Consider the following 23,460-nt stretch of genomic DNA (forward strand, 5'->3'; position numbering starts at 1 on the left):
ATCCAGGGTCTCGGGGGTCTTAGACCCCTTACTTTTTGGGGATCAGGGTCCCAGCAGGGTCTCTATGTCTCCAGCATCCTATGAGCCAATCAGCATGAAAGGATAATGTGTTAGCCACTGAGAAGAGTCTTCTAGCATGCTTCCTTGTCCTTTCCTACTGATAGGAGACAATTGGATTGAAAAGAAGGGGGCAGCCACTGAGAAGACTCTTCTCAGTAGTTAACATACTCCCCTTTCATGCCGATTGGCTCCTAGGGACATCTTTTGTTGTGAGAGAAGGCATTAACAAGGATAGAGAAGCAGAAAGCAGTATCAGACCTGGACAAGTTATTCTCTAATATTAGGTTGTATAATCTTAGAAGGGGTGTGGCCGTGAGGGGGTGTAGCTGTGATTATCAGGAGGGGACCCTGCACTTCTAGATTTGCCACTACATTACTGCTCCAGACCCTGCTCTCAGACTCTGGATTTGTGACCCTAGTGGTCTGAACCTACTGCAGAACCTGTATCAAGCTTTCCTGAATAAATCTCTCCTTGTACTTGAAAGACAACCCTTGTTGTGGTGTTTTGGGATGGGAGCCAGGACACCTCGGTGGTTTCAGATTTCCTGATATCAACCAGTCAAAGCTGGTCTTTGGAGGATGGGGGTGATAAGGATCTTGCCTGCAGGCCAGGTCCAATTCCCCATTCCTTAATAAGCTCATGCATGGGGTAAAATTTGAACTCAGAACTTCTTTATTCATAACTCAGGCGTCAATCCTCAGTAAACTTACCTGCTGGCAGTAACCCTCAATAACTACAGCAGGACTCACGTCTGGATAAACATGCATAGGTTTGTGTGATATGTCTTTTCGTCCCCAAATGATACCAGCTCTCAATGTGAGGGCAGTGAATGAGTAAATGAATGTGCCTCATGTAAAATAATAATGAGGACAAAAACATCAAGGTGAGTCCCCCCCCCCCAATTTGGAAGTCTTACTCGTGTCTGTTCGATTCCATACCATCTACTTGTTTATTAATAAGGTCTCCTGCTGTTTTGATCACCCAACAAAGATAGTTACATAAACATTGTTTCCACTTGTACCATATGAGCCTGAAGTTCTTCTCAGGTTAAATGGGGCAATAACAGTACCCAATCCTTAGTGTGAACATTTGCTTTTCAGAGATGTCTGCACATACAAGGTGTGAGCAAAAATCACATTAAACAAAAGGAAATATTATGTTACTTCCATGGGAAATTAACACCTGTTGATGTTGAAAGACAGGCCTGTATTTGGGATCCCCATGCTAGTATTTAAGGGGGTATCAGGCACCCAGAAGCGCAACTGTCTTTCTTATGATGAAGTTTGGAAGCTGGAAACCAAAACAGGAGCACTCCATTCTGTGGGTCGCATTTGTGATGGTATGTACTATATAGTCAATCAGATTTGACTATGTAAGGATGTTAGTAAGGGCAAACAAAGCCAACTGAGAGTGAGGGCAATACTCTCTGGATCAGTCACATAAGTGAGCCCCCCCATAGTTGGGTCAGGGGATCACATAATAAGCCAGTTGACATCAGAATGCAACACAGCCAATCAGATTTGGCAAAGCAGTGCCATCACAGACAGAAAATTGTGTTAATTCCAAGTGAGAGCAATACTTTCTAAATATACGAGCACTTTCAAATGAATTGTTAAAAATGAATTGCTAAAAGAGAAGAGTACTTGTTTGTGTTTACTGAAAATGTTCACAAGTGTTTCTGGCTCAGTCCTAATGAAAACTTGAAAATTGCCATGCAACTTTACCACTTCAGTATATTCTGTTTTTTTTTTCATTTTGCAAGAGGGGCTGCTTAGAGAGGAGGGGGGAGGAGAGACAGAAATGGCAAGCTCATCCCATTAAAGCCACAATTAAATCAATGGATATGAGGGATTTTTTACTTTGGTTTTTCTTGTGGCCTGGGCTAGAACATTTATGGCATGCAAAACAATTGGTGCAAAATCAGCTAAAAAAAACCATATTCCTCACCCAAAAGTGAAAAAGAGCCACCATGCAGAGGCTTGAGAATCATCCAGTTATTAATAGTTTCAAATTTCTCTTCTTGTTGCTGAAAGTGCTCATATTTAAAGGTCATCTACAAATGGATTCAGTATTAACTATAGCTTTTGCTCAGGGATCTGGCTACTCAATACATAGGATAACAAAAGTGAGTGGGATCTCCTCTCTCAACCTTTTGCTCTTTGCCAACTGATGTTTCTTCTTTCTTTCATGATAGGATGAAAAAGCAGAAGGATTCATCAGTTTGCCAGAGTTCAGGATAGATCGAGCCATCGAATGCAGGAGGAAACAGTAAGTATGAACCAAAAAAGATTGCAAATGGAAGGTGAATCCCTGCAGATATTTTCTTTCCTGTTCTTTCTTTCCTTCTGCTTATATTTCATTTTTAGCATCACCCAATAGCCAGAGTTCTCTGGGCGACAAATTAAAACAAATTAACAGGGATGTAGTCATCTGGGGTCTCGGGAGTCTTAGACTCCTTACCTTTTTCGGGAGCAGGGTCCCTATGTCTCCAGCATCCTATGAGCCAATCAGATGAAAGGGGAGTGTGTTAGCCACTGAGAAGAATCTTCTAACGTGCTTCCTTGTCTTTTCCTGCTGATTGGAGCTAATCAGAGTGAAAGGAGGTGAATCAGTCCGTGAGAAGACTCTTTTCAGTAGCGAACACTCCCCCTTTTCTTATTGCTTATTGGCTTATTGGTTGTTGTGGGAGAAGCCACCAACAAGGATCTCATTCTCAACCCAGCAGCAAAAATGGGGGGAAGGGGCATAGCTGTGCCTATCATGAAGGGACCCACTACAGTACTGCAAATTAAAAATCACAGTCCCAACAGGAAAAGCCTATTAGTTTGGGTTTCATGCCACATTTTGGCCCATTTGCACTCTACATTTAAAGCAGCAGCATGCCACTTTAAACAGTCATGGGTTCCCTCCCCCACACAAGTATCCTGGGAACTGTAGTTAAGGGTGTAGAGAGTTGTTAGGAGACCCCTGTTGCTCTCACAGAGCTACAATTTCCCAAGCTGGTTCTGAGAGCTGTAGCTCTGTGAAGGGAATAAGGGTCTCCTAATCACTCTCAGCATCCATAACAAAGTACAGTTCCCAGGATGCTTTGGGGGAAGCCATGGCTGTTTATAAAGTGGTATACTTGGGCTTTAAATGTAGAGTGTGCAGATGGGCCTTTCAGACCTGCCCAGGGTGGCTGTTTGGGAATTGCATTTGGTGCACAGCAAGGGTGGAGAAGCTTTTTCAGCTCAAGGGGTACATATCCTCATGGGCAATCTTCTGAGGGCCATATGCCACCAATGGATGCAAGTGTTTATCTTTGCACATTAGGCTGCAGTCCATTCACACAAAATCCAGAGGTTTCTACGCTTACATATCTTCATCCAGAGAAGCAAGAGGCATAATTACAGTTCAAGTACACATTCCAGCCAGGCAGAGAATGGGGAGAGTGGGTGTGGTCTAGGAAAGACCCGAGGGCCTAATAGAGAGGCCTGGAGGGCCATATTTTGCCCCCTGGCCTGAAGCTTTCCACTCCAGGTGTACAGTGTGCCAGCTCAAGAGATAGTTCCTCAGAAGACAGGTTTCACTGCTCCATCACAGGATTGCAGAAAGGCAAAACAGAGGAGTGAAGGGGAATGGGAAGCAACCTGTGCCCACACTGTTGCAAGGATCCAGCCACACACCAAGCGGTGGTTTGTTCTCCTCCTGTCCTTCACCTGTGGTAGGGATGGGGGAGAAATTCGATTCAGTTCACATTTAAAGATAAATCTGTCAAATTTGCACTTTCCAATACAATATGAGAACATAAACATGGCCATCCTTCGAAGTTTGCATTTATCCAAATTTTGCAATGCAGTTCTCCAACCAAACAATGTTTACAGAAATGCATGTATTAGGGGAAAGTGTGCATACCAATGAATATATGAGTGAAAATAACATACAAAAGGTGGGAGACGCTGCTGGCAAAAATGTGTAGTTTAGTCAAAACTGCCTACAAAAATGAGTTTTATTAGGAGAAATTCACACTAAAATGCTGAAGGGGATTTCTAAAAAACAAAAATCACAAATTGCTGCAGAAATTTGGAGAACTGAATTTAACATTGGAAAAACAAGAAACTGAGAGAACCACGATTGGCAGTTCTTTCCAGCCCTAGTCTATGCACCTATAATCAATAGCTAATGCCTGCCCTCTAGTGTACACTATTGGGATGCTCTGTGCCCTTCAAGGCTTCCTTTGTTGTTTGTTCTTTAGGGATGGACAGATCAATCTGTGGCTGCATTAACATGGCAGTTTCGCCCATTTTTCAGATGTTTCCTTGTTTGATAATTTCTGCATTTTATCTGATCTTTCACACAATGTAAAAGCCACTTCTGGAAATTCAGCAGAACATAGCAGAAGTTTAGCACTCATTTCTGCATCTGTGTCAGAATTTTTAATATGTTTTTTAATGTTTTTAACCCTTTTTAAGGTGGTTTTTTAATTGTTTTAATGCTGTTTTGTATTTATGTATTTTAAGATCTGTTTTTATGAAGTTTTAAAGTTTTTTGGTGCTCTGTTTGCCGCCCTGGGCTCCTGCTGGGAAATACAAAATAAATAAATAAATTTCTGTGTTAGTTGCTTCCAGAAACATCTGTTTGCATCCCCATTAACCCAGAAAATCATGGGAGCAAAGTGATGAAATTTGGGGTGGTATGCTGGCATATAGTTTTTTCCTGCTATTTTCATGGGGGGATCCTGGGGGAAGAGAAGTGTGCATGTGCTGAAAGGGTGGGGGAGTAACAACATGTCCAGTGATGTTCACTGTTGTTACACCACTCCTACCTGGTATGAATTTAGTGCAGCATGGCATCATATCGACCAAAAAGCTGCAGTTACATAATGCAACAGGTACTTCAGTGAGAGAGCAATGTTAGAAATCAGGACAGAAGCACCACCACTATAATCAGTAAAACTAACACAACAAACCTCGTGTCTGAATGCAGCCTATTTCCCATCTGTGTCACTTTCGTGTGTGCTCACTCATCAGTTCATACTGTTCTATTTCCATGTTATTCTGCAAATTTTAAATAAAAAAATTGGTACAAAAAATTGCTTTTAAAATCATATTTTACATTTTAATTTTCTCTCAACATACACATTTTAGAAACACATTTTTAGTTTTAAAAAATTAGCTTAAGAACATCATTCGAGCATTTGGGAAGTGTGGAAGCTGGTGAACAGCCAAGTTCTGATTCAAACATGAGCATGGAAAGTGTGGATCAAGTCAGCTTAAATCAGAATTCACAAACAACTAAATTCATCCAGCAAGCAAAGTGCTCTTGCCTTTGTTAAACAGAACTTATTCAGTTTGATGGCTTCCAATGAGCAATCGTATTTTTGGATGTTAGCGTCTCCACCCTACCCTTTTATTCTGGCGATATCAACCAGCTGTGTGCTTTGACCGAATAGTTTTCCAGAAAGTGAACAATGCTACAAACTAACTCTTCTGGGTGATAAGCATTCTGATACTTCTTTTTTTGTTTGTTTGTTTAAGAACTGCATTGCAGCATTTGGAAAATGTGAAAGCTGGTAGATAACCAAACTCCACTGATCGTTCTAATCCTTCTGTCTGAAGCAACAGAACAGAACAACAAAAGAGGAGTCCTATTGGATCAGGCCAATGCCCCATCTAGTACAGCATCCCATTCCCACAGTGGCCAACCCAATGCCAACGGGAGAAAAAGTTCTCTTCAAAGGCCTTCCTGAAAGCCCATCAGATGTTACTCATTGATACAGCCACTGTAGTAGAAATGAAGTGATAGGATTACATGGCCGTTTGACAAGGGACCAAGTACTAACACTTTACAGGAATGGAGAATAAATTCTGCTGGGACAACCTTCCCCAAAACTTAAGGAAAATTGGCTAGTTGGGGAGAAATGCAAGATGACTGCCCCAGCCAGCAGTTTTAACATGTTTTTCTTTACAAAAGACTGAACAAGATATTTCTGGTGTCTAAATGGGGTTACCTATGGTCAAGGCATTTATTTTTGTCAATGGAAAACTTCTAATAAGACTTTTTGACCTTAAAAAAGTATTATTTTACAGGTTGTTGCCCACATCGTTTCATTGCTACAGTCAGTATTGAGAAAGGGACTCTGACCAAACTGCAAATGAAACCATTCTGGTACCATGTTGTTCAGAAACATCTTCTTTATGAGAGATCAAAGGGTTTAGGAACATCTCTTTAGCCACGAGAGAGAAGCTCAGAGGAGCCCTCCTTTAAAATGTGAATAGCACAGCATTTGCTGCAAAGGATAATTCCTCCTTTCCTAGATTTTTCTGGAGATTGGTTCATCTTTTGTCTGGACCATCTCTTTGCAGCACATCCACACACTAGTTAAATAATGAGGTGAAGCCAATAATAGTCCTCAGGAAGCTCTTATTGGTCGACTTCAAAAGAAGGTGCATTGAGTTTTGCACATACAAGAGCTGGCTTTCAAGTTGGCAGTTGTATTCAAGCAAAACCACTGCACAACAGGGAGGACTTGTGGGATGTATGGAGGTCCAAAAAAACAAGTGCCGTGTGGTGGAGTTACACTAGAAGAAGAAAATGTCAGCAAGACGAAGGTCTCTTTGATGACCGAAGGCACACAATGGCAAGGTTGGAATTCCTTGGCGCTGCCTTTTCTTGGCTAGCATTGAAGGAGATCAGAGCATCAGCTAGGTGCTCATTCACTCTTCTAATTGCACCACAATGTAATCTACATTGCTTTGCAAATCCCTGCTGCTTTGCAATACATCAGTACTCTCTGGGAAGTGTCTGCGACTCAGCTTAAAGAAACACACTGAAATTAAAACCTGGGACTGGAAATGATTTATTTAAAATATTTTTCCCCTCTTCACTCCATCCTTGGCACACTCATCTATATAGCTCTCGCCTTTGCTTTCCTGCAGAGCTGTTTCTGTAGTGAACCATTTTTCAGCTTACACACCAAAGAGGACCAAAACCTCAGACATAGCTTTTAGTTTTTTCCCCTACCAGCAAATGCCATCAGAGAGCTATTGTGCCACCGAATGCAAACCCAGAAAACTTCCCTGTGTGAACAGCAAGTGCCTGCTTTGAAAGGGTTTTCCAGTTCATTTTCTAAAAGGTCACACATTGGGGGTGTTACATAAGTTATCTAAGCTTGATGGTGACCTGGTCTGAGTTTCTGATGAAAATGCAGAAAATAGCTCTTTGAATGACCTCCTAAGGCATTTGATAAGACGACGATACAAAAAAGGAGTTAGGCAGTTGCACATCCTGGACTTCAAGCCAGGCACAAAAAAATCCACAGAGAAATTCTTTGTTCAGCTGGGTGTAGGGGAATCTAGTAGGGAGGGAAAAGTGATGTTCGTTTCATAGGTTTTTCTCTCTGGTTCTCTGCCGCTAGTAAGAGTCTTTATTCTTTTAGACATTTAGGCTGCCACCCTAACATCATCATGAGCATTTATTTCATTTGTTAGACACCTGATAAAATGCCTAAAGGCAACTGACCATGCAGAATGGACAAAAGATTACAAACAAGCACCAACCATAATTCTCAAAGCTACAGACAGAAACCCCACCTCCCTCAGATCACATGTACATGATCAAAATTGCCAAGAAAACACCCGCAGAGATAACAAAAATGTTAACAATCCAACTGTTAACATCAAACCAAACCCCAGGGGCCACAGGACTATGCAGACCTCCTCCTCCACGGATGGAGAGGGAGATCTACAGACGGAGGAAGACCCCTGCCCATGGAAGCATCCTGGCTGTAGTGGCTGGAGCCCTTTGGGACTGGCAGGGAAATCAAGAGTAGGCAAGGCCAGAGCCAACAACAGGGAGAGCCGACTAATTCTAATGTTGTCCCCATGCTCTGCCCTGCTGAGTTCTACAAGGGCTGTTAACACTGAGACGGAATTTGACCCGCAGTACCAACCCCTGGACTGGTTGTAAGCAAGAAAGCAGGCTGGTGGGGACTAGTTTGGGTGAGAGCAGACTGAGGATGGTGGGGCAGTGCCCCTATTTGCCCTAGCAGACAAGCCACCACTGTCCTTGCAGCCCTGGAAACCTCTGTGGCTGACCCCACTTCATCATCAGTCCTCTGACAGTGAAAAGGGGATAACAGAAGTGTGTCTGGTGGCCAGATCAGGCAAGACTTTGGATCTGCTGGATCCAAAGTCTTCCCATTTCTCCAACACACCTGGAATGGGAAGGGAAAGGATGCCCACACCCATACTGAAAGGCACTTGCTGTTGCCCATGAAGCCCAGCAAGGTGTACTAGCAATGACATTGGTTTGGCCCTCCAACACACCCAACACCCTTGGGCATCAGCCCACCACAGAGCAGCAGCTGAGTCCAGGAAGCCACCCACCATTTTACGTTTCCCACAATTCCCCAGAATACCCAACCTTTGGGGTTGGACCATAGCTGAGTGGTACAGAGCACACTTTACGAGCTGAAGGTCCCAGGTTCAATCCCTGGCATCTCCAGTTAGAAAGATAAGGTAGAGAGTGATGGGAGGGACCTGAGAGCCATTGCCAGTCCTCATCTAGGTGGAAAATTAATCTGACCTGATGTAAGGCAGTTTCTGATGCGCCTACAATGTTGGGTCACTCTGGAACACAATGGGAAATGAAAATGGTGGGTGAATGAAATGAAATTTCATTTCAATGGTGGGTGACTTTCTGGCCCAGATGCTGCCAGCAGCTAAGTCTTCAGGAGGTGGTGGAGGTCTGCCAGTGGCCCTCCTCAAACTTGGACCCAGACCTCCATATGTTGGTATCTGCAGCAGTAAGGTCAGAGCTTGGAAATGTTACTTTTTTGGACTACAGCTCCCATCAGCCCACTCCAGTGGCCATGCTGGCTGGGGCTGATGGGAGTTGTAGTTTTAAAAAGTAACTTTTCCAAGCTTTGAGTAAGGTATACCCAAATATCCCTTCCAATATCATGATCTTTGGGGCACTGCACAGATCATGGGAAGTGTCCAACAGCCCCTAAAGCATGTGCCTTGGGAGATGCACCCCACTTGGCACCTTCAATAAAATCACCAAAAAAGGGTGCATCTTTTGGACCATGTAAAAAATCTTTGTTTCCTGGGTATGGATTTACTCTGTACTTTTGGCCCTCCAGATGTTGCTAAACTACAACTCCTACAATCCCTGGTTATTGACCATGCTTGTTGGGAGTTATACTCAGAGCTTGGAAGTAACTAGTTACAAGTAACGAATTACTTGTAATTCATTACTTTTTTGAGTAATGAGTGGGTAATTCCTTTACATTTTGATTGTAATAGAACTAGGAGTAATTTTACTACTTTTGTGGAGTAATTGTAACGTTTCCAGAATTACTTTTGGGCGTTGCTTGGGGGGGGGAGAGCAGGTGAAGTCTTCTGCTCCTCTGATTTGTGGATGAAAATCATGTGCCTCAAACTGGGCTTCTGTGCAGTGTCGCTCTTTCCTCATGCTCTGTGGGTGGGGAGGAGGTGCCGAGGGAGGAGGCAAAGAGTGAGACGGGGTGGAGTGGAGAAAACATTTTTTTAAAAAAACAGATAGTGGTGATGAAGAGTGGAGTGGAGGGGGAAAGGATCCAGAGGTCTAGAACATGGATAAAGGAGGAGAAGGAGGCAGCAGCAGAATGGAGATAAAGAACTGTGGAGGTGAAAGATGACAACGTGTGTGTGTGTGTGTGTGTGTGTGAGCGCGCGCGCATGCGTGAATACTGTGTTTGCACTTGGCACACAAAGTGGCCTCCACCACCCTCTCTGGCTACTGTGCTTCATTTGTAGTATTTTAATTTTTTTGCATCTCAGAGGAAAATGTTTGCTTGAGTGAGTGTCCCTTAGTTGGTGGCAGGGCAGGGTCTGGGAGGTGGTTAAGTGAGAGAGATTATGCTGGCTGGCTGAGTGGGGGGTTGCATTTGGTTTGATGTGCAAAGATCTGAGTAGTGGCCTCAGCCTCCCTCCCCCACCACCCTTACCAGCGGAGAGACCACCATTGCTATCTTATGAATAAAAATAATTATTCTACTACCTCTGTATGTGTGTGTTTACTTTTAATGTTGTTTTGGCCTACTTAGATGTGCAGCAGCCAAGGCCAGCACCTTGTAGGCGTTTTTTTAAAGTAACTGAAATGTAATTGTAGTGATTACTTTGGAGGAAAAGTAAAGTAATCAGTTACTTTCAGAGCAATTGTAATTGTAACGGTAATTACTACTTTTTTGAGCCATGTAACTGTAACTGTAATTTATTACTTTTTAAAAGTAATCTTCCAAGCTCTGGTTATACTTCAGCAACATCTGGAGGACCAACATTCCCTACACCTCCTGTACACAGATACAGAAAAATTGGTACCATGCCACATTAATTGATATTATGGGCAGGGTATCCACTCTGTTCCCTAAGGAAAAAAAAACTCCTGAAGGCAAGAGCTCAAGTTCTGAGTTCTTCCATTTCTTCATCATCATCAGCGTCTACTCAGCTAGTTCTAACTTGGGAAAGAACTCGACATCATATTCATAAGGAACTTGACACAGGATTCTTGGAATGTCAGTATCACTGGGTCAGCTGCTGTTAAAACTCAAACTCCTAGTATTTTCTTAACTTAATTTTATTCTCCCTCTTTCTGCTTCCCTTGCAGTGCTTTCAAAGCTTGTCACCCCAAAATTAAGAGCTTCTACTTTGCAACCGACTGCCTGGAAGAAATGAATAGGTAAGACACATTGATATTCTACGTAGAAATACAGTAATTTCATTCTGATATATTCAGAACAACAGAATGAAACAAAATTACAGTTGCATCATCTGTCTGGGTTGAAGTTCCCATGGCTCTGAACAGATTGAATGTGGCCGTGAATGTGTAGTTTTATTGTGTATTTTAATTGTGTCTGTGCATATGTATGTGTATACGTACTGGACCACAAAGTAAGGGATAAGGGAGCAGGGACTGAGCATCATTTCTCTGGGCCAGTTACAAGTTTGTAACAAGGCGACGTCCATCACCAAGGACAGGTGATGACCCAAGCAAAGGGGGAAGTCAGTAGCTCCATGGTTCCAGGCAGATAGGAAGGTGACTCAAGATAAGGCAGAACCAGCACCTTGAAGAGAGCCATACATTTGGGTTTCAGGACCACAGTTAGGAATCCTGCAATTGAGACAGAACATACAAGCTGTCTCAGCAGTGTCCTGAAGTAGATGGCAGATCATTATAGCTTGGACTAGATATGCATTGATTAGAGGCCCCACCTTCATGTTACCAGCTGCCTGGTTTGTATTTTTAGCTAGAAATGGCAGGATGGTATATATGCAATATTCTTTATACATGAGTGCATTGACAAATGCTCTTTCCCTGGGATCTAGTTACATTTATCCTGTGGAGTCTGAAGAACAGGAGCCTAACACATTTCCTTATATCTGTTCTGGGACCTGTGCATCTTATCATGAGCATTGGTGTTATCCAGCAGGACCCTGCTTAAGTTCTTCATCAAGGATTATGTACATTCATAGTGGACAAGCCTATGGGCAGCTATTAATCACGATAGCTTAAAATGAACAGGATAGTTTGATTTAAATCAAGGTGATATAAATCAGTGATTTACACTGGCAAGGAGAAAAAAGGGCTGGTTTAAATCAGTGATTAAAATCAGGTTTCGCAGTGATACTTCATACATTTCTGAAAAACAGTGATGCAAAGCTTACCATTAAACCATGTTAATATACAGCTAGACAGAGTTTTATTTACACTGTTCCATTCTTACAACCAGGCCTTGCATTGCTTTGCCACATGAAATACATCTTTCATGATTTCCTTAAAAAAATGTAGAGGGAATTTCTGTAAAACAGGAGTGGACAAGTAGATCCAGCTGGTAGACTAGATCCTTACTTTCCCCAACCCCAGCAGACCACCTTTGACAAGCCGCCCCATGTCAATCACCTGTCATATCAGAGAACATCTTCAAAGGGGCTCACTTTCAGCACCAAAGATCTGATAGTGTCTGAGAGCGAGTCCCTTTTGAAGGCACACTGTTGGCACCAATCAGCTGATTGATTCTGAGAATGCAGCTGCAAAGGAACTTGCTGTACAATAATATCTCAGTTAACCAAATAGATGCATTCCTGGATATTATTTCTTTAACAGAAACTTTGGTACCAAAGGTACGAATAACATGGAAAGAATAAGGATAGGTTCCTACACCCGCTCATAGATGGTGGGGGTCGCTTCAACAGGTGCTTTAAAGAGTACCTAGGTGGCACCCACCCCCTCCCCCTCCTCTGAATCATACTGGATCCTTCCCTCCTCAGCCCTGAGAGAAAGCAAGAGATCTCTTTAATGCAAAGCAAATACACAGGCTTGTCAGTTTCACCCTATCACAGCAAAGGCACAGGCTGAAAAGTTTATCCATGGCAAAGCAAAGCTTGTCAATTTCACCTTAAAAAAAACAAACCTTGTTTAGTTCCTGGAGGATTGGTTAGCTGAGCTATTGCTGTAATCAGCAGTCAGCTGATTTGTGGTTACAGTGAGTCTCTTGTGCAGTTTGAATCGAAATCACACCTGCAAATGCAAAACTTCAGTGGTATTCACTATTGGCACTGATCAGCACTGTCAGCACGTCATCCTTGTCCAGATACAATAAGGAGCGTCCTTTAAGATTCGGATTGTTCCTTTGCAGCCACATCTCTCCAGCCCCACACCTGACATAGCAAATGACATCAGGGCGGGTGGGTGTGGTGTGGGGATTATTAGGTCCAGGGGCCAGAGATTCCCCACAACTGCTTAAAATATTCTCATTGGGACTGGTAATATAGTCTCCCATTCTTCTTTCCAAAGTTTCTCTGTTCTGCCTAATTCTGCCTGGTCCAGCACCACCCTTACAAAACCGGTGTGGGGGGGAACCCTGACTGATCATGTAAGGTCTGGGCAGTTTATTTCCATCTGGCGATAATGAAATCCCTCTTATTGGTAGATAGCATTCAAATATTAACATAGAGAAACAAATTCTCTGTATCTGGAAGAGGTGTCCATTCATTAAGGGAAGAGCCATAGGTGAGTGGTAGAGCATCTGCCTTGCATGCAGAAAGTCCCAGGTTCAGTCCCCAGCATCTTCAAGTAGGAATGGGAGAGGCTTCTACCTGAAACCCTGGAGAGCTGCTGCCAGTCAGTGTAGATAGTACTGAGCTAGATGGACCAATGGTCTGACTCAGTATAAAGCAGCTTCTGGGTTCCTATTCAATTTAAAGATTTAACTGTAGGACTCACATACCTCTGTTCATATGATTTAATTCTAACCAAGTTATTGTATAAAAGAAACTCAGTATTGACATTTTTTTATAAAAAATGTACAAAAATTACAAAATCACCTAAACAAGTCCAATAAACAACAAATTAACAATTCTTTCATGAGGCAAACAAACAAAACTACAACGAGGACAAAATTGAATACCTGTGTTGGCAGGGGAGGGGGAGAGACAAGGTGATGGGACATTATATCCTTGTCTTTTCTGCTGGTGAGCTAACCCCCCCCCCCGGCGCATCATGGTTAGAAACTGTCAGAGTCAGCATCCCACTGAATACCAGTTGCCGGGAATCACATGTAGGGAGAATGCTGCTGTTCTGAGGTCCTGCTTTGGGCTTTCCATAGACATCTGGTTGGCCATTATGAGAACAAGATGTTGGACTAGATGGGCCATTGACTTCATTCAGGAGGGTTCTTCCTATGTTCTTATGAGCTTTGGTAGGATCCAGCAGGACTCTGTTCTTAAGAGTGTGTGTCCATGTAAGAGGCTGGTCCTAAATTTGCAAGGAATGCTTTGCCGCAGGCTGGTGCTGGATCTGCGCTGGATGCAGGTCTGTATTCATGAAAGGATTAAGTACCAACATGTGGGGACTCGCTGGCAGTTCACATAGTTGTTTGAGTGGATCCTTCCTGCTGTTCTGTCTGTTGCAGACAGACTTTGCTTTGCAAAATTGATGCTCTCATGCTGCGTTGTCAGGTCTGCACAAGCACACTGATGTTCTCTGCAATAAATTAATCATGAAATTAATACAGTTGTTTCTCATTTGCCTTGGTCACTCAGTGATAAATAGTGTGCCACAAATAGGCTCAGAAATGAGAGATCCTTCCAGCCATAGCTCTCTGTATGCATTGATTATGTCTGAAGAAATGGCAAATATTGTTATCCTTATTCATCAGCTCACTGTTGTTTAAAAAAATCAAAACTGGAGATGAGATTGGATTTTGTGATAAAGCACAGGGGTTGCCCACATTAACTCCAATTAAAGAAAAGCAGAAAGTTATTAATACTTTAAATTACTTCCTACAGACAGTGTACTAAGGACATCAGAGGATACTTGACTAGAGCACACTGTTTTTGGTCCTCAGAATAAAGCAGATAAAAGAGCAGAGAGGCTGTAATTCTGAGACTCTGGATGCGTACCTACCATACATTTAAAGCACCTGGCTTCCACCAAAGAATTCTGGGAACTGTACTTTACCCCTCATACAGCTACAATTCCCAACGCCCTTAACAAGCTACAGTTCCCAGGATTCGGGGGGGTATTAAATGTGTGGTGTGTGCAGAGCCAAATGTGAACTGCTGAAAAGACTAGAAAGAAAAAAGTATTGATTTTTAATCACGCTTTGCAAGGCTGTTTAATATGAAAACAGGCGTCATTCTTCTTGGTGTTATTGTCCTCATTCATATCAATGTTGTCTGAGCTATGAGTTTTTGTTAGGACTTCATCATCTTGCATTGAGCAGGGGTTGGACTCAATGGCCTTATAGGCCCCTTCCAACTCTACTATTCTATGATTCTATCATTATTAACATTATTATCAATGGCTTCTAAGCGATGAGGTTTTGCTAGGGCTTTGTCCTACCAGCATCCTGTGGTGTCTCCTTGCAGACTGGGATTGTGGATGTGCACAGACTTTTACTGTGTGTTACAGGTGCCTGGATTTTATAATCTAGGAAAGGGCCAAACCAGAGGGAGCCAGTTCTCCCTGAGGTCCTCCCTTTAGGCTCTGCCCCTAAGAGCCAGCCAGCACTGCTGACTGGCTGCTGGGGGTAAGGCCTGCCCAAGTAACAGTGAGGCCAGTGCATGGACAGCCCTATGGATAAGGGGCAGGGCCAACTCCCTCTTCCCCACTGTCACTTGGGGAGACAAAGTGGGCTCTCCGATTACGTCGAGCAGGGCACCAGGACTTATAGGCCTGCACAGACTTTTAGGGTGGCATTCAATGCTAGTTCTACTCAGAGTAGACCTGTTGAAGTGAATAGCTAAGTTAGGTTCATTCTTTTCAATGGGTCTACTCTGAGTAGGGCTTAGTTGACTACAATCCTTAGCGTTTGTTAGTTTTGCCTTCAATATAAGTATAGGAATGCCCCTTAAGTGGTGGCAAACTTGCCGTTTTACCATATTGGAGAGAGTGGATTGTGTGGTTGGGCATTGGGTTGCATCCAGTATTAGTCCTACTCAGAGCAGACCCACTGAAATGAATGAACATGGCTAATGTAGTTTCTGAGTAAAACTTGGTTGAATACAACCCATTATTTCTAATATGTGTACATGTGAAACTGCAATCCTTGTGATATTGGAGCACTGAAGGAGACCAATTCAAGGTCCAAACAATTTTATCTTATTTATTGTTAATGTATTTATTTATAAGATTTCTTGCTTGCTCTTCATCTGCAATAGAAAATGCAATGGTAAAAATAGATCTAATAGTTACATTGATGAAAATACATAGAACTTTTCCAAATGGAACAGAACAATATGAATTCAACAACAGCAGTGGGTCCTGCAAAACAAAATACCTTGACTGTCAAAGGCCAGGGTAAAGAGGTGCATCTTCAGCATATGGCAGAAGATGTACCGTGAAGATGCTAGATGCACCTCTGGGGGGAGGGAGTTCCACAGATTCGTGTTTTTCCAACTTACAAAGGGCGCCAAGATGGATGGTTCTAGCAATGCGTTAAGCTTTTCGTTTCGAACAATTGTGGCTGTAACAAATTGGTTTATAAAGTTGGAAAGCACGTCTTCAGCTTATCATGTTTTTGATGGCATATAACCCCAACTTGGTCGTTGGTATTTGAAGCTTGTGTTGAAAGGTTGATTTCTTCTGGGTTTTTCTCCCTCTGGAGGACGCCCTGAAATAATTCCCAAATTCTTTCCAATGCAGACCAGGTGAACACCCACCCATCGCTTGTTTCCATCAGGGGCTTTTATAGGAGTATGTTAGCTGGATTTATGGGGAAATTCTGTATGATATTCATGGCCCTTTGAAACTAGCATTGCTGGCATGAGGGCTGCCTTTCAGAATGTGCAGCCTTTTCCCTGCCAAGAGGCATAAAAGGTTCTGCAAAATATGAGGCTGTTAGGAGATATTACATGAAATTATCTATATTATATCCAGGATAGGTGTTCCCCCAAATAAGACCACTAGGCATCCTGATCAAAATCTGGTCTAGAATTCTTCCAGTCTTCCAAGAATTGATGTGGGGTGTGGGGGGATATGATGCAATTGTATATTTCACTATTACTGACAACAGTACAGTCCAAAAACTGTTTCCAGGCATGGGTGTTGAAGAGACTGTGGTCCCACCTGTACTATCCATTTAAACCAGATTAAAGAGTGGTTATGAGATCCCCTATTCCCCTCACAGAGCTACAATTCCCATAGTGGTTTAACACTAATCCCTCTTCCCAGATAACTGTAGCTCCGTGAGGGACAGAAGGGTCTCCCAACAACTCTGAGCACCCTTACCAAACTACATTTCCCATCATGAGCACTATCTTTACTTGCTTTGTTTTTGACATCAACGCAGCCGAAGCTCTGCTCACGGCTGGAGTTCGATTCCAACGGAAGGAGGAAGTCAAATCTCCGGTAAAAGGGGTCGAGGTCCACTCAGCCTTCCATCCATCCGTGGTCGGTAAAATGAGTACCCGGCATACGCTGGGGGGTAAAGAAAGGCCGGGGACGGAACCGGCAATCGCACCCCATATATACGGTCTGCCTAGTAAACGTCGAAAGACGTCACCCTAAGAGATGGAAACGACTCGCACTACAAGTGCGGGAACACCTTTACCTTTTTAGCACCAGCACCAATACACAGCTTCATCGGGTAAATGCCAGGGCCTCACAGGGCCCAATTCAGCTGACACTCACATCCAGTTATTTTAATATAGATAGATAGATAGATAGATAGATAGATAGATAGATAGATAGATAGATAGATAGATAGATAGATAGATAGATAGATAGATAGATAGATAGATAGATAGAGAGAGAGAGAGAGAGAGAGAGATAAATATATATAGATATATATAGATATATATATAGATATATAGATATAGATAGATAGATAGATATAGATATAGATATAGATAGATAGATAGATAGATAGATAGATAGATATAGATATAGATATAGATATAGATATAGATATAGATATAGATATATAGATATAGATATAGATATAGATATAGATAAATTAGGGCCTGGCACTGAGAAGAGAAACACCAGGCTAGATGGATACAATTGCCATCCCCAGTGCCTCTAGGCTTCACTCCAACGTAGCCTCCTTCTGTAACACTATGTCAGTCTCCACCACGCCCTCCCACCACCAGACACAGACCGTGATTTTTGAGATGTTTGTCTAATATTTTTCTAAGCATACCTCTAAAAATGTAAACGGTCAATGGCTATTGGGGAACAGGTCTAACTTACAGGTTCTCTCCTGTGAGAGTGCTCTTGCACTCAGGTCCGGCTTGCAGGCTTCCCATAGGCATCTGGTTGGCCACTGTGAGAACAGGATGCTGGACTAGATGGGCCATTGGCCTGACCTAGCAGGCTGTTCTTATGTTCTTATATTCTTATATTCTTACTCATTAGAGAGCTGGAACAAGCTGAGGCTTCATGTAGAGCATAAGTTTGAATGGGATGCCCAAATGCACACACAAACCAAACAGTAGGTATACAGTGCATCATGTGCCGAGAGTCTCCATAAATAGAGTTGACCCACTTGGCACGCACCTTAAGTATGTCGGAAATCTATGGCCTTCGTGGGTGCTATGCCTCTACCTAACATACACATAAATGGCTGAGATTGCATTTTAAACGCGTGTGGAATGCCGCATGTGTGTGTGTGTTTGTGAATGCACACCTGGCATCCTGTTCATGTTACAAATAAAACTGAGCAGTGTAGAAAACAAAATAAAAAATAAAAATTAAGCAGGAAAGCTTGGATGCTCACCAAGAATGCCTGCTTCCATGTTGTCATCAATACTGGAACAATCATCATAGTCTCTTCAAAGGTCTTAAATATCACCTAGGTCCATACTAGGGGTGGTAATCTGCTAGGAATCCTGGTCCCAAGTTTATTAGGGCTTTAGATATCAGCAACAGAGCCTTGACCTTCGCTCGGTAGTTAGCAGGCAGCCAGTGCAGATCTTTCAACACTGGTGTAATATATATAAAGCTGGGTGTCCTACTATGCAGCCTGGCAGCTATGTTTTACACTAGCTGTAGAGAAGGATTAGGGAAACATTTAATTCATTTCGCATTTATAGGCAAGCCTACTTAATTCACACTTTCTGAAACAATGTGCAAAGTGGAACACAGCCACCCCTTTGAAATTCGCAGTTCTCTGAATTTTGTAGTGCAGATCTCTCTTCAGCCAAGTAATGCGTGCAGAAATGCATGTGAAGTATGGACTAAAATGTATGCATTCATCATCATCATTTTATTTGTGGGCTTCCAAAGTCACTTTGGGGTAAAAGGGGCAGGGCAGGTCTTTTCCCAGGCTGGTGAAGCTTCTGCGGAGGACTCCTTAAAATATGCGGACAAAAAATAAATAGCATACAAAAATACATGATATCAGGCAGGGGTGGGGAAACTTTTTGGCTATGGGGCCAACTTTGACAGGTGGGTGGAGCAACCCACCTGTCAATCACACAATGTCATCATATGATTGACAGGTGGCTGTCCCACCTACGTGTCAAAATCTCTTGTGCAAGATTCCCAAGCTTGGGAACCACAGCACGAGGGCCATTGCCTCTGTTTGCAAGCCTTCCCATGCAAATTCTTTCCACTTCCAGTGTCAGAGATGGAAAGAAGCTGTACAGGGCAGCTTCAAAGAACAGCAGGAAAAGCAGTTTTCATTGAATGGAAACTGCTTCCCCCTAAATCAAGGTGAGCTCCTTCCACCCATTATCTGGGAGAGCACCTTGCTTTAGCAAAGGAACAATCAGGAGCCCACTTCAAGCTCCCAATTGTTCCTTTGAAGCTCTGGCCTTTCCCGCCCCATCCATGATGTCATGTATGGTGGATGGGCATTGCTTCCACAGAACGGCCTTGTGGGCCAAATGGAGAGGATTGGTGGACCAAGTCGTTTCCCCACCTCTGATATAAGGGAAATGTGCTTTGCAAAAATGTCTATATTAGGCAAAATTGCATACAAAACATACATTAGGACAAATTAGCTCTAAACTGCTGCTCATTTTTCATGAGGACTTGGGGGGGTTGCTATTTTTTTAAAAAAAATTGCAATATGATGTCAAAATTTGGAGAACTGGAAAAACTGGACACTGAGAGAAGCCAAAACTGATAGTCACCTATCCCTAGCTTCAGATTGCAAACTCAGCACAAGGGTAGCTCCACATATAGCTCATTGCCACAGTCACATTTTGCTCTAAATGAGCATTTTCCAAACAGAGAACACAAGCTTAGTGATGGCACTAACGTGAGGGATAAAAGTGGCTTCAGACAACAACAAAAAACTAGGCATTGAATTGATAGAAGGAAGAGAGTTGTGTGCTGTTCTTCAAAGTCCTTTAAATGTGTGGAAGGAACACACACAAAAGCATGAACTGTTATGGTTCACTTCTCAGCTGCTAAGCTGCCTAGGGCTTAATCCTCTGTTGTTGGCTTGACAAACATAAGAAGGCGTCACATGAAATAAGATCAGCAAAATCATGTCAAATTATCAAATCAGAGAAAATACTTGGAGTGTCTCCAGTTAGTGGTTTTTATTTATATATATAAAAAATAAAAAAATGCAGCAACAGTGATGGATGCAGTAGTGGAAATGCAGGCTGGCAAAGACTTGACATGTTTGGAAAGAGCAAGCCTTTAACGTGAAATATTTTATTTCTGCATGGAATGGTGGCTCAATCTCTGTGTGCGTGTATTTTCTTCCTGAACGGAATTTGAAGAAATGAATGTCTGTCAAGCCTAGGGATGGAGGAGAAATTTGATTCAGTTCACATTTAAAGGTGAATCTATCAAATTAATGCTTTCTGAAACAATATGAGAACTAAAGCACAGCCATCCTTTGAAATTTGCAGTTATCCCAATTTTGCAATGCAGTTCTGCAAGCAAGCAGTGTTTACAAAAATGTATGTATTAGGTAAAAGTATGCATAAAAATGAATATAGTCATGAAAATAACATATAAAATGTATTATATTAGGACAAATTTCTTGCAAAAAATTGTAAGTCAGAACTGCATACAAAAATGTGTGTGTTAGAAGAAATTTACACTAAATGCTGAATTTTCAGGATTTTTTTCAAAAAAAGTGCAAATTGCTGCAGAAATGTGGAAAACTGAATTTAAGATGGTAAAACTGTCAAACTGAGAGAACCAAAACTGACAGACCCTTGAATCCCTAGTCAAGCCCCTTGACATGTTAGTAACAGAATAGGGGCAATTCCTCTCTCCAAATCAGCTGATGGTAGTCATTTCAACTGTGCTTTCTTCAGGAATCAGCTGTGGTATTGAGTTACCCATGGGGAACTCAGTTGCACAGCTGATCTAGCCATGTCTCTATCTCCCTCACCCCTGAAATGTCATATGACGTCAGGTGTGGGGCAGATGAGTGTAGTTTAGGAAAACAGCCCCACAGGTTAAATTGGACCCATGCTGGTCCAGTTTGGCCCATGAGCTGGAGGTTCCCAACATCTTCTGTAGAGGTACGGAGGACTGAAGAAGTGTATAGCTGGCCTCCAGTCCATGGTGCCCTCGTCCCATACAACAGCCGCCTCAGTGATCTTTTCCTTGGTGTATACATACAGTTATCTCAAATGCTTAGAGATCTTGTTGGAGATTGGCTGATGATTAGCTGCTCATTTTTCATTGTGACCTTCTGCTTTAGGAAGTTTTCAGAATGGGCAACATTGTTATGTGTTCCTCTTTCAAAATTCCTCCAGCAAACTTAATGGGCTTTCTACTGTGCTGCAGAGTGGGGAGAGTTAATTGCAGTTTCCTTCTGTCTGTCTGTCTGTCTGTCTGTCTGTGTCTGTCTGTCTGTCTGTCTGTCTGTCTCTCTAATCTTAATCTCCCATCCTTCCTCCCAGTAGGAGCCCAGGGTGGCAAACAAAAACACTCTCAAACATCATAAAAACAGTCTTTAAAATATATTAAAACAAAATGAAAAAATGGACTGCCTTCAAGTCAATCCTGACTTATGGCTACCCTATGAATAGAGTTTTCATGGTAAGCGGTATTCAGAGGAGTTTACCATTTTCTTCCTCTGAGGCTGAGAGGCAATGACTGGCCCAAGGTCACCCAGTGAGCTTCATGGCTGTGTGGGGATTCAAACCCTGGTCTCCCAGGTCGTAGTCCAACACTCTCACCACTACACCACACTGGCTCTACATATTAAAACAAAACATCTTTAAAAACATCTTTTTTTAAAAAAAGCTTTAAAGACATCCGGGCGAGATTCAAGGTGTTGGTTATGACCTATAAAGCCTTACATGGCATAGGACCGCAATACCTGGTGGAACGCCTCTCCCACTATGAACCTACCCGCTCACTTCATTCATCATCTAAGGCCCTCCTCCGGGTACCAACTCATTGTGAAGCCCGGAGGGTGGTTACTAGATCTAGGGCCTTTTCTGTGGTGGCCCCCGAGTTGTGGAATAGCCTCCCTGAAGAGGTACGCCTGGTGCCTACACTATTATCTTTTCGGTGCCAGGTAAAGACCTTTTTATGCTCCCAGGCATTTTAATTACTCTAATCTTTTTAGCTTTTTAATCTTGTATACTAAGTTTTTATTTTTTATATTCTGTTTAATTGAATTTTGTTTTTCTTTGTCATATATGTTTTGTGATTTTATTATTACAATGTATGTATTTGATCCTATGCTGTTTACCGCCCTGAGAGCTACTTGCTATGGGCGGTATATAAATGCAACCAAATAAATAAATAAATAAATAAAAAGCAATTCCAACACATCTTAAAAAGAAGTTTCTATTGTAGATATCTTCTTTTACAATGCAATTATGACTATTTGAAGGCTTCTGTCATTTTGAGGTGCTTGCTAGTGATATAGCTGCCTACCATTATAAACAGCAAGTCACACACAGTTTGCAAACCATATTGGCCTGTCATAGGATGATTTATAAATAATGTTTTGACATCAAATTGTCCTTCAGTGCTATGAGCCCCTTGCTGGTAAATCATTTTCCTCTAGCATATCAATATAAGGCATACAAAGTGACTCAAAGGAGGTTTTAATGAGAACTGTCCTGTACAAAAGACAGTACATCCTATCTGCATCAGGAAGAACAAGAAAAGGCTGAGAATCAGAAGACAAGTATTATTTATAGAGTGGGTTGACGTTCCTGGTAAGAGTGGTCACCAAAACCCTTTTCTGTGGCATTCATATGACATACTTAATTCCAGGAACAATGACTGCAGAGGAATTTTCTGCTATGAGTTTTGATGGGCTTTAAGAAATATGGGTTATTCTCTCACTCAGGTATTCCAGCATTCATCCGGTGCACGGAAAATGCTGCAGAGAAAGAACTGAAGTCAGAGGTGGGAAAACTTGTGTTCCTCTAAGTGTTGTCAGACTCCAACTCCCATCAACCCCAGCTAGCATTGTGCAAATGATTCAGAGATTATGGATGCTGTGGTCCAACAGCCTTTGGAAAGCCACAGGTTCCCTTGCTCCTGGCTTAAGTAAGCCAAAGTGCTGAGCAAGTGATTCCTATATCTGGTAGATGTGCATCAACATCGTACAGCATGGCAATTAGTCAGGATGTCTATGTGGAACCACCATGCTTAGAGGCCACAAAATGCCAAGGGTGGTATTCAATGCTAGTCGTACTCAGAATTAGACCCATTGATGTTAATAGACAAGGTGGTATACATGGCTCTCCCCTCCTCATTTTATCCTCACAATAATCCTGTGAGGTAGGCTAGCCTGAGAGACAGTGAATGGCCAAGGGTTACCCAGTGAGGTTCATGGTTGAGCAAGAATTTGAACCCTGGTATCCTAGGTCCTAGTCCAAGCCTCTAACCACTATACCACACTAACTTAGATTAACTTAGACATGACTACCTTAAGTTCATGAATTTCAATGGTTCTACTCTAAGTAGGACTTAGTTGACTACAACCCCAATTC

General features: G+C 42.4%; 1 protein-coding gene across 2 annotated transcripts in view; it reads left to right on the forward strand.

Annotated features, from left to right (window-relative positions):
• Window positions 1-23,460, forward strand: part of LOC133371393 (connector enhancer of kinase suppressor of ras 2-like) — a 463,521-nt gene that overhangs the window by 419,276 nt on the left and 20,785 nt on the right. For both annotated transcript variants that reach the window (XM_061598777.1, XM_061598778.1), the window contains exons 18-19: window positions 2,256-2,329; window positions 10,691-10,762. In XM_061598777.1, the coding sequence (XP_061454761.1) occupies window positions 2,256-2,329; window positions 10,691-10,762 (146 nt within the window). The remainder of the gene's footprint in view (window positions 1-2,255; window positions 2,330-10,690; window positions 10,763-23,460) is intronic.

This window comes from Rhineura floridana, chromosome 16, assembly GCF_030035675.1.
Source record: "Rhineura floridana isolate rRhiFlo1 chromosome 16, rRhiFlo1.hap2, whole genome shotgun sequence".
NCBI classification, from domain to species: domain Eukaryota; kingdom Metazoa; phylum Chordata; class Lepidosauria; order Squamata; family Rhineuridae; genus Rhineura; species Rhineura floridana.